The following is an 18,537-nucleotide window of genomic DNA, read 5'->3' as shown; positions in this document are numbered from 1 at the left end:
CTAGAAAGGCAGGTCTGGGGTTTAGTCCAGGGCAATGATGAGCGCTGTGGTGTTCAATGAATCGAAAATTTACGAAAGTAGCCAGACTGGAACGTCATATCATTCTTCACAAATTCCAATGGTCGGCCGCTTGTCAAAGGAAATAAGCACTTTTACTTTAAAATCATTAGAAAGTAATTCCATAGAGAGCTTCGTTTAGTTCGGTTTGTGAGCAGGCAACAACTGGAAGTTTTTGAATATTATACGGCAGGTGTGAGCATCAGGGCGCCCATTGAAATACTTACTGCTCCAATAAAATACACAAGCTTGATTGTTGGGTAGGGGTAAGGTCAGGTGGGGTTGCGTATGCAGCAGTGCAGCAAAGCGCGGGGCTTCGAGCTGGAAGCAACAACCTTCAGCCTCGCCAACTCTGCAATCAAACTTCCAGTATGTCCTGGCACAACAGAGACTGCAGCATCCCTGATCTCGATTGGAGAGATGGATATCCAATTTGCATACGTTGCAACTCTTCGGCATCTTCCATTGCGAACGGTGCGGCGGAAACGCCTCCCCCGCCGGCGCCTCCGCCAACTCTGAAACGTTCACAACTGAGGTGCTCATGGCCACCATGCGTTGAGTACTCAGAGACCTTTATTGATGAAGATGGGAATGATGTTACCGCCTTCATCACCGAGAACATCGATACATGGGACATTGACGCAACCGATCCACCTGACGATCAGGCCAGCTTCCAAGAAGAAAGAGATGCATCACAGCAGACGGACAGAATGGTTCAGGCGCCTGAGCTCTCCATGGCCTTCTCCAATATTACAACCAGCGAAATTCCAGATGAAGTCGCCGAGAGAACACTCAACAAAACCCACACGGACACACCGGATTCAATCTCGGTGCATCGCTCCGATAGGATACATGAGAGCCTATCCGGCTCTGACAATTTCCGACTTCTTCGCCTGCACGGTTCTGTCTCTTCCAATGATCCAATTCACTGCTCGATAGAAGTAGCTCAGCTGGAAGATCCCGATGTTCCTCTTTACGAAGCCTTGTCATATACATGGGCAGATCTTGATGGTGACAAACGGAATTGCATGCCAATTTATATCGGGAAACATTTCGACGTATTGCTCGTTACCAAAAACTGCGAGTCCGCCCTACGAAGGCTGCGGAAACGTTCCGACAGATTGCTTTGGATCGACGCAATCTGCATTGACCAGAACAACTCTCGCGAGCGCTCTGCACAAGTCACTCACATGGACAAGATATACTCCATAGCGTCGCGAGTTCTCATTTACCTCGGAGAGCCGAGCAGCGGCCCTGGAGAAGCACTCACTGCGGTCAACACTTGCGCCTCGCCTTCTGACACACAGAATGATGCAGCATTTCTGGTGGAGCTCGCAAAAAGGCCTTACTTCAAACGCCTTTGGATCATTCAGGAGGTGGGGCTTGCAACCAGAGCAAGCGTCATCTACGGAGTATTGATAATGCATTGGACCGATCTGTGCTCCGCGTTCCAGTCGTGCGGAGCAGCTCCCCAATGGATAAAGCACTTCTCAGCACCGGTACAGCGACGTCGGGAGGCTCCGTCTGTCTTTGAATTACTTCTGGATACTAAAGGCGCTCTATGCAATGATCCGCGCGATAGACTGTTTGGAATCATTGGTCTAGCCAACACTAGGGACAAAGAACTGCTTCTCACAGATTACTCCCTCTCTGCCCAGCAGCTCTACACTGGCTTGGCAGCTTACTGGATTCAGGACAGGGACTACCGCTTTCTTAACCTTGCTTATGGTCAGAAAAAAATCATTCCTGGTCTACCCTCGTGGGTACCGGATTGGACCAACATCAAAACTCAAGAGAGTGCCATCATGATGCCGAAACTCCTCATCGGCTCTCACTACGTAGCCCTCCCACGACTCTTCTGGACGGGGAATTCTGGTCAAAGATTCCGAAGCTGCCCCATTGACGCTTTCATCGTGAATAAGCCAGACTTATTGATGTCCACTCCACTTGTTAACACCTTCGGCGCTCTAGTCCTTGACGCAATTCCTCTTTTTAGAATTTCCCGCGGCGAACTCATGACTCACGGTGTGGCCAGTGGCATGAGGATCACGAATTGGCGGATGAATCATGATTCCAACCTCTTCAGCGACACACATGATTTCGAAATATGGATTATCCTAAATTACTATAAACCAGTCGTTCTGAGAAAACACAGAGCCAGAGACTTCTCTTTCCATGGATTTATCTCTATAACTGTCGGATGTCTACTGGATAGCATGTGGGAAATACCATATTGGACGATTCACTCGAATGAAAAGGGAAATCTTCAGAGGTGGCTCAATGCAGTCCTCGGTCTACACTTATCCTCAAAGATCGTATCTGAGGATCTAGCTGGAAAGGAATCGGCCCATAGCGCAGCCATTTTTCCAGAACTGTTTAGTCTGTGGGAGGCGGAAGAATCGCTGAGAGAAGAATATCCAAAGTCAGACCAAATCAACTTCAACAGCAGTCATATTCAAGCGATGGATCTAATGCGAACAATAATGATCAATGCTATTGATCCTCAAGATTTGGCTTGGCGCTCTCTGATTCCTCTGGATTTCCGCCGCCCTTCAGATACGCTCAGGTTATCCGTTGAACGGCACCAGCTGTTCCCAGACGAGCTTTCGGCTAGTCATGAAAGCGTCGAGGAGCAAATTAGCACGTGGTCCACAAACGTCTCGCAGCTGAGGTCGTATCTACAAGAGCAGGAGTCTTTCTCCGACGCATTTCGGGATCTCCAGCAGGATGACCATTTTAATCCCATTTTTCGGTTTGATAAGCCCATTTCACGTAATGAAGCTGAGTTGCTGAGGGAAGTCCTGGGTATAGCGGATGAACCGAGGCTTGCACACTTGTCTCTATTCCTCCGAAAGGCTTACAGTGTCATCTCGTCTGCGACGCTTGACGAGAATCTTCCTTGGGATTACAACCGAGACAGGTTCTTGATGTGCATGTTATCGTTCGATCTGATCGTGAGGCTGCGTTTGCTTCTGGCAGACCGGCAATTGTACTCTCATATGAAGCGTTCAATAATGGCTTCAAGAGAGAGTCCGAACCGGATCATGATCGTCTGAACATGGCCAAGCTGCTATGCGCACCCCACTTAGCGATCCTCATCCATTATTGTTCGTTCCAGGTATATGATGCAAGAGAGGAAGATTTTCGGTTTTTCAACCTCTCCTTTAAGTATCATTCATCAAACGCAGCAAATTCTCGTGAATCCAGTATCTTCTCTGCATATCCCTCTCAGTGGAACGCTCCCTCACAACCAAACTGTTTTGCTGGGGTTGAAGCAATTTTCCTTTCCCTTTAGCTCACACTGTTCACCTCCGTAACATTGAACTGCATGGCCAAGCTGTCCGCGCCCTTGTATTCGCCACTCTGGACCCAATCATAAGTGGCCCCACTCTTCGTCGTAGCAGTGAACGTAGCATTCATATTGACATCGAGCTTGAACTGCGTGAAGAAAGCCTTTGCAGTGCAGAACTTGCCAGCAGGACAAGCGAGCGGGAAGGTGCCCGACCGGGTGGTTACGGAGTTCTCCATTTCGGCATCCGACTGTTGTTATCAAACGACAATCAGCCAATCATCCTTTTTGAAACTTCGATCAAATGGAGAAGTAGAGGAGAACTTACAGTCAACTGCTGTACCTGCCAATTAAACTCCGTCTTGACTGAACCCTCGCTGATCAGCGGAATGCCAACCTTTCCCTCCATTCCCACGCTGCCACCAACCTGCCAGTGCGACTGCGTGGTGACAGTGCGCTGGCGGGTAATAGTGTCAGTCGTCTGCAGCGAAATAGTCTGCTGCACCGAGCTGTTGCGGTTATCGACGACCTGCGATCCGACCGTAACCTGCGTCCCAGCGCCGGACGGCATAATGCTATTCGTAAACCCCTCATAGTCAATATTCGTAATCGAAATGCTGTCCAGATTATCCAGCAAATCGACACCAAAACTCCCAAACACACCCAACCCCTCACAGTTCGTCCCGCGAATCCTCGCAATAATCCCCGCACCGACCGGGATATCCGTCCACTCGGGCGTGACCTTATTCTCCGTAATCAGCGACGTCAGCGCCTCATACTTCCTCCCAGCATCCGTCTCGAACGAGAACCCCGACACGGTATCGGCGGTGCCAGGCAGCTTCGCGATGCTGAACTTCGCAACGCGCTCGTTGCTCTCGAACGTGAACAATCCCGGGTCGACGATGGTCTCGGTGCCGGCGGTGATCTCGGTCGCGTTGCCGGACGCGCTGACGACCTTGATGCCGCGCACGTTGCTGCTGCCCATGGCCGCGTGGATGCTGGTGAAGGGCCCGTTGAGCGTGAAGTCGGTGCAGTTCTCGTTGGTGCCCGGCTTGGCCCAGCCGTCGAGGTAGGAGAGGAAGGGCCCGTCGGTCGTGGGCTCGGCGGCGACGGCGGTGGATTGGCGTGGGTACACGGCATCGCGCTTGGTGAACTTGCCATCTTTGACTGAGTCGATGAGCTCTTCCAGCTCGGATGGAGTGAGGCTTTCGATCTGGTTGATTATTGGTGTGATGTCCTTCGGCGGATCGACCACGGTGTCGTCGCGGCGGAGAAGGGATCCGCGGGATTCGGTGACTTCATGGGTGAACGGAGCAGCGAAGACTGGCTGGATAGCAAGAAGCGCAGCTGCGCAGAAGGCTGTCTTTCCGACCATGATGCTGAAAGGAGAGACTGTGGCGGAGAGAGTGAATGATTGGTCTGAAAGAAAGACTGAACAATTATTCAGCCAGCACCTGGCTGTCGAAGTGAACGAATGTGGAGCTGGTGTTGTAGCATGCTCTTGTGAGCCCAGTCATCTCCTTAAGTATCCAGTATGCTGAGAAATACACCTTGGTCGAGGGCGTCTGGCCGACTCAGTGAAAGGTACACCGGTAACGTCATCCTTGGCCTCCTATCTATGGATACGAAGAGGATGTTTGTCCACATGCCTTTCTCAGTTAAGGCATAAGGGAGACAAGACTGTAAGGCCGACAACGCAGGGGGGTGAATCTCTCAGCCGCACCAAACGTGGGGCTCCGCATCTGCCGATTGGTCCCTTGTGTCAAAAATAGCACAAATCAGTGTAGGGCTGATGGTAGATCTGTCAAGCAAATATCAGCCAGTGGAAATGCATTGCAGATGCCACTATCGACTTGCTGAAAACTGACGCATGGTCAACCGGAGGCATCTCAACGTACCATCAATCGCAACTGCCGAACCACGTTTGACTCGCGCCCAGCTGCGCAAGCGAATATCCAAAACAACTGCCTGCATACATGGCTGGTGGACTTTTGGTGTTCCTTGTGTCTTGGCGTAGCCTTAAAGCTTGGCTGGCAACGGTCCAAAACTTTGTTCAGACGCCGGTGTCTTGGCCGTGTTTTAGATGCTTCACATTGAAAGATGCGCCTATTCTAGGACTAGAAAACTCCAAGTAGGTAAATCGAACATTCCGTGAGGCTTCGATAAGACTTGGCGTCGTATGACTATGTGCCACATGAATGCACCTTTCATATCGTCTTGTCATGAATCAAGTCCACCTAACATACGTAACGTTCTTACCGCATTGGGATGACTGACCCTTGCTACCTCTTGTAGATGATAAGACGTGAAACCAGTGCATAATCTATGCGACAAAATGCAAACGATTAAATGACTACCATGACTAGCTGAGCGACGAACTAAACTCGAATGATCAACACCCAAAAACTGCGTGCATATTCTAAACAGTCAAAAATAGAGGGTATACGAGTAGAAGCTTAGAAATCTTTGTATCGCGCTGAAGAAGTCAAACAAGAAAGGACCAACAAACCAGCTGTTACCCCACATCGTACACATCAAAGCAACCAATAACAATTCTTAAAACTCTTGCGCCGTAATGAATCTCTCCGGCGCCGGTCTTTCCGGAGTATCCTTTGTCTCCGCAGCCTCCTTCACCTCGGTACCGTCCTTTGTCTCCGTATCCTTCTTCTCCGAACTTTCCGCCACCAGTTTCTCCGATTCTCCGGTCTTGTCATCAGCAGTCGGCTTTGCGGACTCTTCGGTCTTCGCGTCAACAGTGACTTCCTGCGCCGACTCCACCTTCGTCTCCTCTTGCTCATCCTTCTCCTCTTTATCTTTGAACTCTGCCCTGCTCATCGTTCCAGCAATGCTGACGTCAGCAATGCTGCTACTATCCATGCTCTTCCTCAAGCTCTCCTGAAAGCTCATGAGAGTAGTGGTGCTGGGGTTGGACTTGTGGTTGCCGATGTTAAGCTTGAACGGATACGCGATGCCATCTCTGAAAGGACGAGTACTCGAATTTTGCGACGCAGGGATGATAGTCGGGGGAGCGCCTTCAGCGGCATGTTCAGAAATCACCACAGTAGGCTGTCCAACTCCAGGGCTTGGGAGAGGCGAGGAGAAAGTGGAGTTTGCGGCTGTGTTGATGCTGGCGGCGTCTTCGGGGGCGCGAGTGGAGATAGTGGCGGTGACAGAGGCAGCGCTCGTGCCTGCCTTTGTGATGGCGGGAATGGCCAAGCTGCTGCTGCCATATTCGTCGGCGTCGGCGACAGGGGCGGCGAGAGCGTCTCGGGTGAGAGTGGGGGAAGGGGGGACAGAGGAACCGGTCTGTCCTTCGTCGGTGATCGTGCGTCGGCGAGAACGAGAACGGGCGGAGGCGATCGAACGCTTGCTTTTCTTCTTGCTGCTGGTGCTCAGCGAACGAGCTCGTGACTTTGGTTCGCTCTCGGCCGAACCTTTTCCCTCTCCGTCCACTGCTTCTTCCTTGACGCCGTCTGCCTGCGTCTCGCGTTTGATTGTCATTTGGTCGTGCTTGCTGCCCCAACCGCTCCACATTGCCAGACCCCAGCCCTTGGCTACCCTCGTCTTCGGCATGTCCTTATCCTTCAGTCGTCGGCCTGCAAGGGCTGTCGGCGGGGGCGTTTCGCCTTCGTACTCTTCATATCCCTGGGCGAACTCCTCTATTCTCTTCTTCTGCACGGCGCGCTTCTCCTTCTCGTACTTCTTTGCCCATTTCTGCTGGATGCCCATCCATTTCCTTACCGGTCCTTCCTTAATGACGCCAATTTCAGACGCCGAAAGTTGGAGTGCCTCCAGCTCTGACGGGGGCTCCATAGGCCTGATTGCACCGTGGCGGTTGATTCGTTGGCGGATCATGTGGTCCTTGAAAGGCGGAATCGCATCTCCGGCTCTCCCTACCGACTCTTCACTACTATTGTCCGCTTTGAGACCCGCATTAGAAGCGCCCTCTTCGGTCTTCTGCTGCTTGGAGCTGCCGTTCGTCGTTTCTGGGTCATTACCTGATTCTGACGAGCTGCTGATGTGAGAAACGGCGTCGTCATCGAGAATGTCGATTGGCTTGTTCTGTGCCCTTGCAAGAGCCCAGGCGCTAAACTGTGCCACGGCGCGGTACATGAGCTTCGCTGGCCGGGTGAAGCTCAACGTGTGCGTGACGTGGCACAAATCGTCCCAAACCTCGAGCTTCACATCGGTTGGTGGATACTTCTTGGCCTGCTCCAGCGCTCTCTCTTGCTCCTCGGGACTCATCTTGGAGAGATCGGGGAGGTAGTCCATGGGTGCGGCGGCCTTGTGTGCGAGGTAGATTTGCTCGTCGCAAAGCAGTTCTCCTCCGCCAACCTGGATGAGAAGCGGCGGGAGGCCACCCAGTGTCGGTTGGAGGATAGGCGATACCAGAGGATGAGTGATAAGTTCATTTGCAGCGTACAATTGGATCTGGTCCTTGATGGTGATCAACTGCCCATCAATGTTGACGGAGAGCACCGGCGGAGGGGGAGGAATCGATTGAGCATCAGCTGTCGATGGTGCGGAAGCCTCGGCACCGTCGCGGGGGTTTTCAATTGAGTAACCGCGGGCACGCTCCTGCTTTTGCTCTGCAGATTGACTTGCGGTGAGATCCTTGAGCTTTCCAGACTTTGCCTTCAGCTCCATGGAGGCCTCCTTGATAACCTTCATATCGTCGTCATTTGGAGGCGGCCAGGACACTGAAGGCTTGTGCACAAAACCATGTGCCGGAATATAGTCCCATTTCCCATCGCCACACAAACTAGGGAAGGAATGGGTCAAATCCACCCAGGGCGAAAGCAGAACTCCTCCAGCCGGCAGAGGTATTCCCTGATCGCGCAAAGTGACCAGCATGGCCAGCGTCATACCGCCTCCGGCGGAATCACCGGCAACGATAATAGTCGATGGATCGTGCTTCTCCAGGAGGTGTAGATACGCCGCAATGGCATCTTGCAGGCCGCAGGGGAAGGGAAACTGGGGCGCAAGGCGATACCGAGGGGCAAAGATGCGCGCTTTCAGCTTCCGTGCGTGGCGCTGCATCTGGTAACGATGCTCGTCAACGCTGCCAAAATAATACGCGCCGCCGTGGATGTAGAGCATGATTCGCGAGCCCAGCTCGTCGCCGGCCTCCTTGCGCTCGCTAGCGTCCTTCCGCATCTCAACCCATTCGGCCTTCAGCTCGGCGTTGTCGCGTCGCCATTGCCACCACGTCTTGCCGCCAACCAATTTGATACCATCCGGTCCCAATTGCGATTGTAGCAGGTCGGCCGCTTTGGAAAGGTAATCGGACGAAATGATGACTTCGTCGGTTTTCACCCAGGCCGGGACGGGGACCCATTGCTGGGTGAATGCCTGGACCTCCTCGACGGTGTGTTCGGCAGCATAATGGAGGAATTCCCGGACGAGTTGAAGGCCCTCGTGGTAGCCGAGATGGGCGGTAGGTTTGCCGTGGAGCGGCTTGCGGTTGAGGTACTGCGGGGCGCTGTCAGCCGGAGAAGTTGTTGGGAGAGAGTCATGGGCGGCGCACATGCGAGAAGTAGGTTTGTATAACGGTTGGCGTAACGGCGGCGCCAACGGTGATCGTATTCAAAACCATGGTCTCTCGATGGATCAACAGATTGCCGTATTTGGCAGGGTCGCACGTTGGTTTCAGGGAGGTCAGGCGCGGAGCATGCTGGGACAGAACGCAGGGAGAGAGCGACGATGGATTGGCGCGAGAGGAGAGACAGGCGACAGGGGCGTGGAATATGGGTGGTGGGAAAGGGGCTGGGCTGAGGTTAAGGCGTGAATTTGGATGGGCGCCGGCGCACAAATCCCACGAGGGTCCAGCGTTGCAGGGATAGCTACGTCATGCGCCCACATTGATGGTCAAGCCTAGCCCGCTACAGCGCATCATTTTTTGCGCCGCCCGCCTGCTGTGCGCCCGCACCCCGACGACGCTTCTATAGACCTCGCCCACCACACCGATGTCGAACGAAAACCCCACGCGTGAGTCGACCTCGACTGCTCATGGCTGCGCCGCACCTCTGACCTGGTCGCAGCCGAATTCAAGTCCGAGCGCTTTGGCCACGGCATCTGGTTTGCTCTGCAGGCCTGGCCCGCCCTGACCGTCGCTATCCAGAGCCAGTTCGGCGGCCCCGATGGTGCCGACAAGCGCGACTGGCTCGCCGGAGCTATCACCGAGATCTTTGAGAACGACCCCGAGACCGACCAGCTCGATATTGAGACAGTGCTGCTGCAAGTCATGGAGGACGAGTTCGAGGTGCGCCTCGAGGACGACAGCGAGGTGGCAGTCGCCGCCACAATCGTAAAGATCAAAAACGAAATTAGCAACAATGTCTTCGAAACGGTCGACGCCATGGAGCACAGATGGCGAAAGCGCAGGGGCAAGGGCCCCAACCTGGCCAACGTCGAGGTCGTTCAGGAGGGCACCCAAGACGCCAGCGGCAGCGACGACGATGATGACGACTACGAGGACGACGACGATATGGACATGGGTGAGGCGCCACAGCTAGTGCCGGCACCGCCCAAGGAAAAGGTCGAGCCCGAGGTCGACGAGGATGGATTTACTAAGGTTGTCGGCAAGAAGAGGCGCTAAAAAGGAGCTGCTTGCATGATATGGCGTTGACGGAGTACTACGAAGGGCATAGACGGCGCTTGGATGGGCATATAGAAGCTCTAATAGATAGCGCGCAGCATTGCGCACATATTTGCATCAGCACGTCTTGGCTCTGAAATTGCAGCGGCACCGGTTGCTGAATGCGGCGTCGCGGCGGGAAGAGCCGCAGCACAGGCGGACATCACCAGAGAAGCTCCACACGCGCGTCAGGGACGAGCACCAACCACCGACACGGCCGAGCCAGCACGCTGCGCAACGCCTCCACAAACCTCTCGCATCCAGCCTACGTCCTAGAGCGCCGCATCCGCCACCCCACCTCGCCCGCCACAGGTAGCTGCGCGCTGCCCCGCTCCGGCCCAGCATGGATGTCGCCTACGACCACATCCAGGAGGAAACCTTCCCCGACGACGAGCGCCGCGACAAGCCCGCCCAGGCCAGCGGCGCGTCGCAGGAGCAGTCCAAAGACTTCAATACCGAGGTCCAGGAGGCCTACAAGGCCATCAGCAACAGCCCCTGGGCCGCTCGCATCGGCGGCTTGTGGGGCACGGTCAAGAAGCAGGCACGCTCCTCCACACGCCCACGGCTTGCTGCCGGCACCCGACCATAATTGCTAACCTCCGCGGGGCTCAATACCCGCCGAACAGGGCGAGTCCTACTACGAAACCGCGCGCCAGCAGTCGGCGCCCGCGCTCGAGCAGGCCGGAAAAGGCCTGACGGATCTCCGCACCACGGTGCTCTCGCACACCCGCAACATCTCGAGCTCGCTGCCGCAGATCCCCGCCGACGACGCCGCTGCCTCCGCGGCCGATGCCAACACCAAGAAAACAATCATCACCGACAAGGATGGTAATACGATTGAGGTCAATGCGCCCGTCGCCCCGGAGAAGAGCGCGGCCGCGAGCGGCGGTGAGGAGCGCGCCGAGTCGCTGCCGGCCGACATCGTCAAGGAGGCCGAGGGCATGCTGTCGCGGCTGCGCGGCCTGGGCGCCGAGCGCCTGAAGGACATCCAGAAGGCCGAGGACGCCGCCGACGAGGCCCTGCTGCGCTTCGGCACCAACATCCGCAACTACCTGCGCGAGGCCGTCACCATCACCGGCCCGGAGGACGATTCGCAGTCTTCGACGAAGGTGCTCTTCGAGAGCAAGGATGCGCAGGGCAAGCGCGTGATTCACACGACCCGCTTCGATGCCCAGCTGCACGTCATTCATGTGTCTCTTGATAGCTTCTTGAAGGACCCGGAGAGCCCTGAGTGGGAGGGCTGGACCAAGCAGTTTGATATCGACAAGAAGACCGCGGATATTGCCAAGGATCTGGAGAAGTACCCAGAGCTGCGGACGTCGATGGAGGCGCTGGTCCCGGAGAAGGTCGAGTACAAGCCTTTCTGGACTCGATACTATTTCCTGAGGCATGTCATCGAGAGCGAGGAGCAGCGGAGGAGGGAGATGCTGAAGGGTAAGAATTTCCACCTCGGAGATTAGAACACCTTGGCATTGCTAACAGATTGCCGCAATAGCGTCCGCCTCTGGCGCTGGCGAAGAAGTCGGCTGGGACGACGACTCGGAGGACGAGGAGGCCGACCGCTCCTCCTCTAAGACGTCTACCCCTAACCCGCTCGCCACCTCGCAAGGCACCCTCAAGCCCACCGACGCCGGCGCGAAGGCCATCACTCCCGACAAGGACACGGCATCGAAGCTCCGCAACAGCGACGAGCGCTCGCAAGCCGACAGCGACGCCAGCTACGACCTGGTCAGCGGCGCCACCAGCAAGACGCCCGGCAGCCCCAAGGAGGAGAAGAAGAACCCGGCCGCCGACGACAGCGATGAAGACTGGGAGTGACTGGATGAAATCATTGCCTACCGTCAACATGATTTCATTGGTTGCTGACTATCCGTTCTTCCAACTATGCTTTTTGGTCATGCGTTCTGTGCTCTACTTGCAATGCGTGTTTCCCTTTACCCCCTTACTGACTGGATGTTCGCGATACGTGCTGTTCGCATGGGCTTCCTTGGTGGGGTTTGAGCATAAATTGAATGGTATTTGTCCATCTTGATGATATCGTTACGGATCCTGGGATGTCGAATAAAGCGAGCAGTTGGTACGAGGGTGTATGGTTTCATGCGTTTTTGTAATGTAGGAAGTACGCTTTACTGCAGTAATGATTTTCCGAAAGGTCGGTGCGTAGGACGATTGAGCTGATGTTCATTCCCCCGACGGCACGTCAGGCTGATAGTTGTGTATAATCCTTGTTGTTATTTCGTTGACGACTGTTCGTGAAATGTGTGCTATTGGGAGGGCAGGCTTGGGTATCTATCTCTAGCTGTGTTTGACCGAGTTTATAATAATTTCTCGCTGTGCAATAACCATCTTATCTTTTCGTGCAACACCCCTTCGTTCCGCGGCCGTGAAAGTATGTGGCAAAACTGCCAGAAGAAGAAAATATCAAAAGGCTAATCCCGCAAAACGGAAGACCCCATCTGCTTTTTCACAAAATGCCTTCCGCTTTCATGCGCCTCTTCGCCCTCAACAGCAATCCGCTAAACCTCGGAATACCCTCTCACATTCTTCACCCCCTTCTTCTTTTTCGCCTAACTCCTCTACCTCTCCTCCCGCGGCGTCTCTTGCCGATTCTGCCTCCTCCTCTCCCCAACGCTCAACCTTCCACCGCCATTACCACCACCACTACCGCCCCGATCCGTCGCCTTCCTTAGCAACGGGCTGGGCTGCGCGCTCGTCTCGCGGCTCGGAATGGGCACGTCCCGATGCGTCGGCAGCAGCGGGGAAGAGCTGGCGTAGTACTGACGGTCGCGGAGGGGACTGCTGCTGCTGTTGCCACCGCTGCCGCTGCCGGAGCCGGTGCTGTTTGCGAACGCCGCCCGCGCGCCTGCCTCGACGCGGCGGTGGGGGTGGTGCAAGTGCGGCTGCGGATGCCTGCTGGCGTCGAGGTGCCGGACGGTCGGCGACGAGTCCTCGCGGTAATAGCGCTGCTGCTGCTGTTGGTACTGTTCCGCGCCGCTGTCGTCGTAGTACCGGTCGTCCCCTTCGCCGCCCTCCTGCAGCGCGTACGGAGTTCCTTCTCTCTCCTCCCCGTCGTACTGGCTCCCGCCAGCGTGCATCTCCCGCTCCAGATACTCCTCGCCTCGCCGCTTGATTGGGCTCTCGTCGTACGGGTCGAAGCCGACGCGCCTCACGGCGTCGCGGCGTACGCGTCGGCGTAGGTCTGCGTCGCTGCCGGCGCCGACGGTTGAGGCGGACTCGGACAGGAAGAAGGTGAGGAGTTCGTCTGGGATGGCGAGGTGCGAGGATTGTTGGAATTGCTGGAGCGCGGTGAGGCGGACCAGCATTTCGAGGAGAGAGAGGGAGGTGCGGATGGCTGGGAGGGAGGTGGGTGCAGGTGGTGGGGAGAAGGTCGGGGCCGGGGAGTAATATGTTGGGCGGGTTTGTAACGCGGTTCCCGGGACTGGTGGTGAGGAGTGGTAAGGGGCCGGCGAGGGCGTGCGAAGGTTGAGGTTCGTGAGGCCGGTCGTCAGGCGGGGGTCGAGGGAGGCGGAGCGCGAGGACGGAGTAGCGCCGGGTGGGGAGGTTGATGAAGGAGGTTGTGTCGGTTCGGTCGTGTCGTCTTCATCCTCGGAGTCGGATTCCTCGACGTAAACCTCGAAGGCGACCCACTCAGGGTCGAGGTTGAGAGGAAGCCGCCATGGTTGCGTCGTCTCGTCGTCGTAGTGCTCAGTGCCGTGTTGCGGCTCTGGTTCCGGGGCTCGAGAGGACTCGCGAAACAGCTGCGCATCGACTTCCGACTGATCGTCCTCTGTGGGTGCGGCAGGTGCTGATTCTTCCCTCACGTCCTGTGATTCTTCCTCTTCATAGTCGTCGTACCAATGCTCCGCGGCCTGTCGCTCCATCATGCGGCGCGGCGGTATTGCGTTGACATCACGCTTCAGGAGCAATATTGGGTTGTTGGTCTCGCCGTCTGTTCCGATGTTGAGGATCTTTCCGGTGTCGGCGTAGAAAATCTTCGAAACCTGGTGGATGGGGATGATCTCGCGGATGCCTGCTCTGGCGACGTCTTCGAATGGCCCCGGCTGCAGCTCACCCTCCTCGAACGTGTGGACGCGATCATCGTCCAGGTCTTCAATGATGAGAAGCTGGTAGGCAAACTCATAGGCTTTACCTTCGGCGGCCGGTATGCTCCTATGGGCGTGGGAACTGTTCGAGGGAGTGAAGTCCTGGATGCTGTCGAGTGGAACCCTCATGAGCTTCACACGTGCCTTGTGGATGACCTCCTTCCACGTCGTGTCCCTGATTCCTTCTTCGTCTTGAGGACGTATGTGACCAGCAAATAGCATGTACATAGAAAGGGTGAAAGCCGGGCCAATTTGTTGCGCGCCGGTGGGGTTCATGGAATACTGGGTGTCTCCTGCAGTTAGGAAAGTGCTTGCCTGCAGTAACCTGGAAGGAGAAACTGTAGAAGGCAGCGAACTGGATAGGTTGGCACCGGAGGTAGTGATGGCCAGGTTGATGAGAGGCACTGCATCTTCGATGCGGGCGAGCAGCTTTTTGATGTCGGAAATGATGAACTTCACCTCTAGCTCATTGTCGGCTTTCGGCTTGGCACGGGAACTCCCTCTGCGCTGAAGTTCTTCCTCACCGGCTGCTTTAGCTAGGCGGACCCCGAGAGACTGAATGTCCCAACGGAGGGATTTGGTTAGGATGACAGCAGATTCAAGTGAGGTGTTGCCGCGGGCGGAGATAAGCTCTATCATATCAATAGCCGGCGAGATGATCTGCCAGAATATTAGCGCATCAACTCAGAGAGGCTGAGATTTGGTGTTCATACCCTGATCTTGCTCTCCAAGCGTAGCTGCAGATCTGCCAGCTCCTGCTTCTCGGTGCTATTATCCACTGACTACAAGGATCAGCCAAGTTTGGACGCAACGGCGACTAGGGGACGAACCTTGATGAGGCGGGAGCACTGCTTCATAGCATAGCTGCTGGTGATGACTATGCCAGATCTGATGGCATAGTTCATCGCCTGCTGCGTAACCTGTCAAATGTCAGATCTTGATCATGGTAGCACTGCAGACGCCCGTGATAATGGAGTGAGGTAATATGAAGCCACGATGGACGATCGGGGTTTCAGCGGCGCAGGAACTGTCTCGGAGCAGCAACACATACCTTGGACAGCAGAATATCCATGATGGGCGGTGGTTGTAGTGGATCGCGCGCAGAGGCAACGACAAACGGGCAAAGCGCGGAGGGTTCGAGAATTGGGTAACAATAAGACGCGGCAGCGGGGGCGGGCCGGTCAGGAGCTGACGTGAATCACAAGGCGCCGCCCACGAAAACTGGGCTTTATGACTCCAAAGTTCGACTCAGCCCTGTGCATGCACGTCATTGGTGCCCGGCGAGGGATTTGGAAGGAGAGGCAGCCGCCGCCGGAGAGCCTAAGAGGTGGTCTGTGCGCATCGATTTGTGCCCCACCACTTGAAATGGCCGCCCAAGATCAAGCCTTTTGCTGCTGGACCACCCGCCCACCCATTCCCCAAATTCCACTTCCAACCCGCGGGCCGCCTATATAGGACTCTGCCCTCGCTGCTGCGCCTCCGCCAGCACTACATACCCACCTCCGCGACCCCCGCCCGTATCGCGCCACACACAACGTCAAAATGGCTGACCTCAACTCGTGGGAGGACGACAAGGATGCCCAGGACGAGAGCCTCGCCCAGCAGGCCCAGCAGCAGATGAACCTGAACTCCGCTCGCGCTCCCACCTTCACCCCCGGCGCCGCATCCTTCACTCCTGGCGCCGCCGCCTTCACCCCGGGCCAGCCCTACCAGTACGGCGGTGGCTACAACCAGTACGGACAATACTACGGCGGTGGCTACCCCCAGTACGGCCAGCAGCAGCAATACGGCCAGTACGGCTACGGCCAACAGGGCTATAACTACCCCCAGCAGGGCTATGGCGGATTCCCCCAGCAGAACTTCCAGCCTCAACAACAGCAGCAGCAGCAGCCGCGCCAGACTCCGAAGATTGCCAAGCGCGGCGATGATCTCCAGGCAGCAGCCCCCGCGGCGCCTGCAGCTGCTCCCGCCGCCAGCTCGCCCAAGGCGGCACCCAAGACTCTCTCCATCGGCGGCGACGGCTCCACCAAGGTCGAATCCGCCGGCGGCACCAAGGTTCTGAGCATTGGTGGCGACTCGCCCAAGGTCGAGAAGGCCGGCGCTACAAAGGTGCTTAGCATTGGCGGCTCCGCTCCTCCCTCGGCCGCCAAGGATGCCGCCAACAAGGACCAGGGTGCTCCCCAGGCTGGCAAGAAGGTCACCGCCGCCAAGGCCATTGAAAAGACTGGCGAGACTGCCGGCCCCGCCGCCGCCGCCGCCAGCGGCAGTGGCAGGGCTTCACCCACTCCCTCCTCCGGCAGGAACAGCCCTACCCGCGCCTCGGATGTGAAGGCCGCCAAGCAGCAGGCCGACCTGGTCGCCCAGGAGCAGGCCGCCGATGTCGATGAGGACACGCTGGCCGAGATGTACGGCAAGGAGCACGTCAACGTCATTTTCTTGGGCCACGTCGATGCCGGCAAGTCCACCCTCGGTGGTTCCATCCTCTACGCTACCGGAATGGTCGACGAGCGGACAATGGACAAGTACAAGCGCGAGGCTAAGGAGGCTGGTCGTGAGACTTGGTACCTGTCGTGGGCTCTGGATCTGACCAAGGAGGAGCGTTCGAAGGGTAAGACGGTCGAAGTCGGAAGGGGTTTCTTCGAGACCGAGACGCGCCGCTACAGTATTCTGGATGCTCCTGGCCACAAGACGTACGTCCCCAACATGATCGGAGGTGCCTCGCAGGCCGATGTCGGTGTCCTGGTCATTTCGGCACGTAAGGGCGAGTACGAGACTGGTTTCGAGAAGGGTGGCCAGACGAGAGAGCACGCCGTGCTTGCCAAGACCCAGGGTGTCAACAAGCTCTGTGTCGTCGTTAACAAGATGGACGACCCGACCGTCGAGTGGAGCGAGGACCGCTACAAGGAGTGCACTACCAAGCTCACCCAGTTCCTCAAGGGTGTTGGTTACAACCCCAAGACTGGTGCGTGAATTCTTAACTGTCTTTTCTGTGTATTCCTGTGCTGACGAAATGATTTAGATCTCACTTTCATGCCCGTCTCTGCACAGACCATGAAGGGTATCAAGGACCGGATTCCGAAGGACATTTGCCCGTGGTACGACGGCCCCTCGCTTTTGGAGTTCTTGGACAACATGAAGACCCTCGAGCGCAAGCTCAACGCCCCCTTCATGATGCCCATTGCCGCCAAGTACAGGGATATGGGTACGATGGTCGAGGGCAAGATCGAAGCCGGTGTGATCAAGAAGGGCGTCAACTACCTCATGATGCCCAACCGCGAGACCGTGGGCATCTCTGCTCTGTATGGCGAGACGGAAGACGAAATCCAGGCCGCGACCTGCGGTGACCAGGTCCGCATCCGCCTCAGGGGCATCGAAGAAGAAGACATCCTCCCCGGCTTCGTGCTCTGCTCGCCCAAGCGTCCGGTCCACTGCGTCAAGAAGTTCGAGGCGCAGATTGTGCTGCTTGAGCTCAAGTCAATCCTGTCGGCCGGCTTCAACTGCGTGCTGCACGTCCACTCGGCAACGGAAGAGGTCACGTTCGACGCGCTGCTGCACAAGCTCGAGAAGGGCACGGGCAGGAAGAGCAAGAGGCCGCCGGGCTTCGCCACCAAGGGCATGAGCATCATTGCCCGCCTGTCCATCACCGGTGCTGCCGGCAGCGTTTGCGTTGAGAGATTCGAGGACTACCCGCAGATGGGTCGTTTCACCCTCAGAGATCAGGTAAGCATTCTCACGGCCGCAAATGGTTCTCGCTAGGCTTGATTTTCTAACACGATATCCAGGGTCAAACAATTGCCATTGGCAAGATTACGAAGCTCATCACGGAAGACGAGGCTTAAATTCGAACCACGGTAAGAGACGGGCATTCTACGAGGCGTTTTTGAATGCGGCTTGTGAGCAAAAAAATATTTACCCCATTTACGGTTGATGAGTACGGGAGACGAACGGACTTTGTGATGTCGGGGGCTTAAGTATTTTGAACGAGAGGAATATCGAGAACCACCACGACGGCTTTTTTATTATTCTTTTCGGACCGTTGGGAAGTGTAGACGAGAGACCAAAAAAATTCGAAAAGTGTTTTTCTGAGGCCGGAGACAATACTTCATTTATTTCCCTTCCTTTCGCGGAGCCACAGCTGACAAGGATGCGAGCTGATCACAAGGATTCACGAAGATATTCGGCAATTGGTGGGTTGAGGTGGTGGCTTCTTGACTCAAGGTCACGATGCAGGACGCCTTCTCATTGGCCGCCTCTTCGGGTCACATCTACCCCCGCTCCGCGGAGTGGAGAAGCCGCGGTAAAAAAGCACCAACGACACCTCTTCCCGACCCGCACTTGCCGCCTCCGCGGAGCAGTCTAACTGCTGACGGCTTTTCTTGAATCAGCCATTCACGCCTCATATGCGGCACAGCAGTATTGTTGCACCCCACCCACATTGGCGCCAGGGTGAT

The 18,537-nt window shown here is 56.1% G+C and overlaps 6 protein-coding genes across 6 annotated transcripts; 3 read left to right on the top strand and 3 right to left on the bottom strand.

Annotated features, from left to right (window-relative positions):
- Positions 1-3,348: 3,348 nt before the first annotated feature.
- Positions 3,349-4,721, bottom strand: LTHEOB_7029 (Natterin-like protein; the record flags this gene model as incomplete). The annotated part of the gene is made up of 2 exons (XM_035516350.1): positions 3,349-3,597; positions 3,675-4,721. The coding sequence occupies 2 exons, from the start codon at positions 4,719-4,721 to the stop codon at positions 3,349-3,351; spliced, it is 1,296 nt and encodes a 431-aa protein (XP_035371996.1).
- A 1,181-nt stretch (positions 4,722-5,902) lies between these two features.
- LTHEOB_7028 (Alpha beta hydrolase fold protein) lies at positions 5,903-8,875 on the bottom strand (the record flags this gene model as incomplete). The annotated part of the gene is made up of 1 exon (XM_035516349.1): positions 5,903-8,875. One exon carries the CDS (start codon positions 8,873-8,875, stop codon positions 5,903-5,905), a length of 2,973 nt encoding a protein of 990 aa, XP_035371995.1.
- Positions 8,876-9,312: 437 nt separating this feature from the next.
- Positions 9,313-9,944, top strand: LTHEOB_7027 (Pre-rRNA-processing protein tsr2; the record flags this gene model as incomplete). The annotated part of the gene is made up of 2 exons (XM_035516348.1): positions 9,313-9,334; positions 9,388-9,944. 2 exons carry the CDS (start codon positions 9,313-9,315, stop codon positions 9,942-9,944), a joined length of 579 nt encoding a protein of 192 aa, XP_035371994.1.
- Positions 9,945-10,326: 382 nt separating this feature from the next.
- Positions 10,327-11,801, top strand: LTHEOB_7026 (BSD domain-containing protein; the record flags this gene model as incomplete). Its single annotated transcript, XM_035516347.1, has 3 exons — positions 10,327-10,512; positions 10,610-11,417; positions 11,479-11,801. The coding sequence occupies 3 exons, from the start codon at positions 10,327-10,329 to the stop codon at positions 11,799-11,801; spliced, it is 1,317 nt and encodes a 438-aa protein (XP_035371993.1).
- A 758-nt stretch (positions 11,802-12,559) lies between these two features.
- LTHEOB_7025 (uncharacterized protein) lies at positions 12,560-15,158 on the bottom strand (the record flags this gene model as incomplete). Its single annotated transcript, XM_035516346.1, has 4 exons — positions 12,560-14,746; positions 14,800-14,868; positions 14,917-15,006; positions 15,138-15,158. 4 exons carry the CDS (start codon positions 15,156-15,158, stop codon positions 12,560-12,562), a joined length of 2,367 nt encoding a protein of 788 aa, XP_035371992.1.
- Positions 15,159-15,628: 470 nt separating this feature from the next.
- On the top strand, positions 15,629-17,925 carry LTHEOB_7024 (Eukaryotic peptide chain release factor GTP-binding subunit; the record flags this gene model as incomplete). Its single annotated transcript, XM_035516345.1, has 3 exons — positions 15,629-17,048; positions 17,106-17,806; positions 17,869-17,925. 3 exons carry the CDS (start codon positions 15,629-15,631, stop codon positions 17,923-17,925), a joined length of 2,178 nt encoding a protein of 725 aa, XP_035371991.1.
- Positions 17,926-18,537: the final 612 nt, after the last annotated feature.

This window comes from Lasiodiplodia theobromae (genome assembly GCF_012971845.1).
Source record: "Lasiodiplodia theobromae strain AM2As chromosome Unknown scaffold_20, whole genome shotgun sequence".
Classification (NCBI taxonomy): domain Eukaryota; kingdom Fungi; phylum Ascomycota; class Dothideomycetes; order Botryosphaeriales; family Botryosphaeriaceae; genus Lasiodiplodia; species Lasiodiplodia theobromae.
The sequence above is the reverse complement of the archived record's forward strand: the minus strand, read 5'-3'. Positions and strand labels throughout refer to the sequence as shown.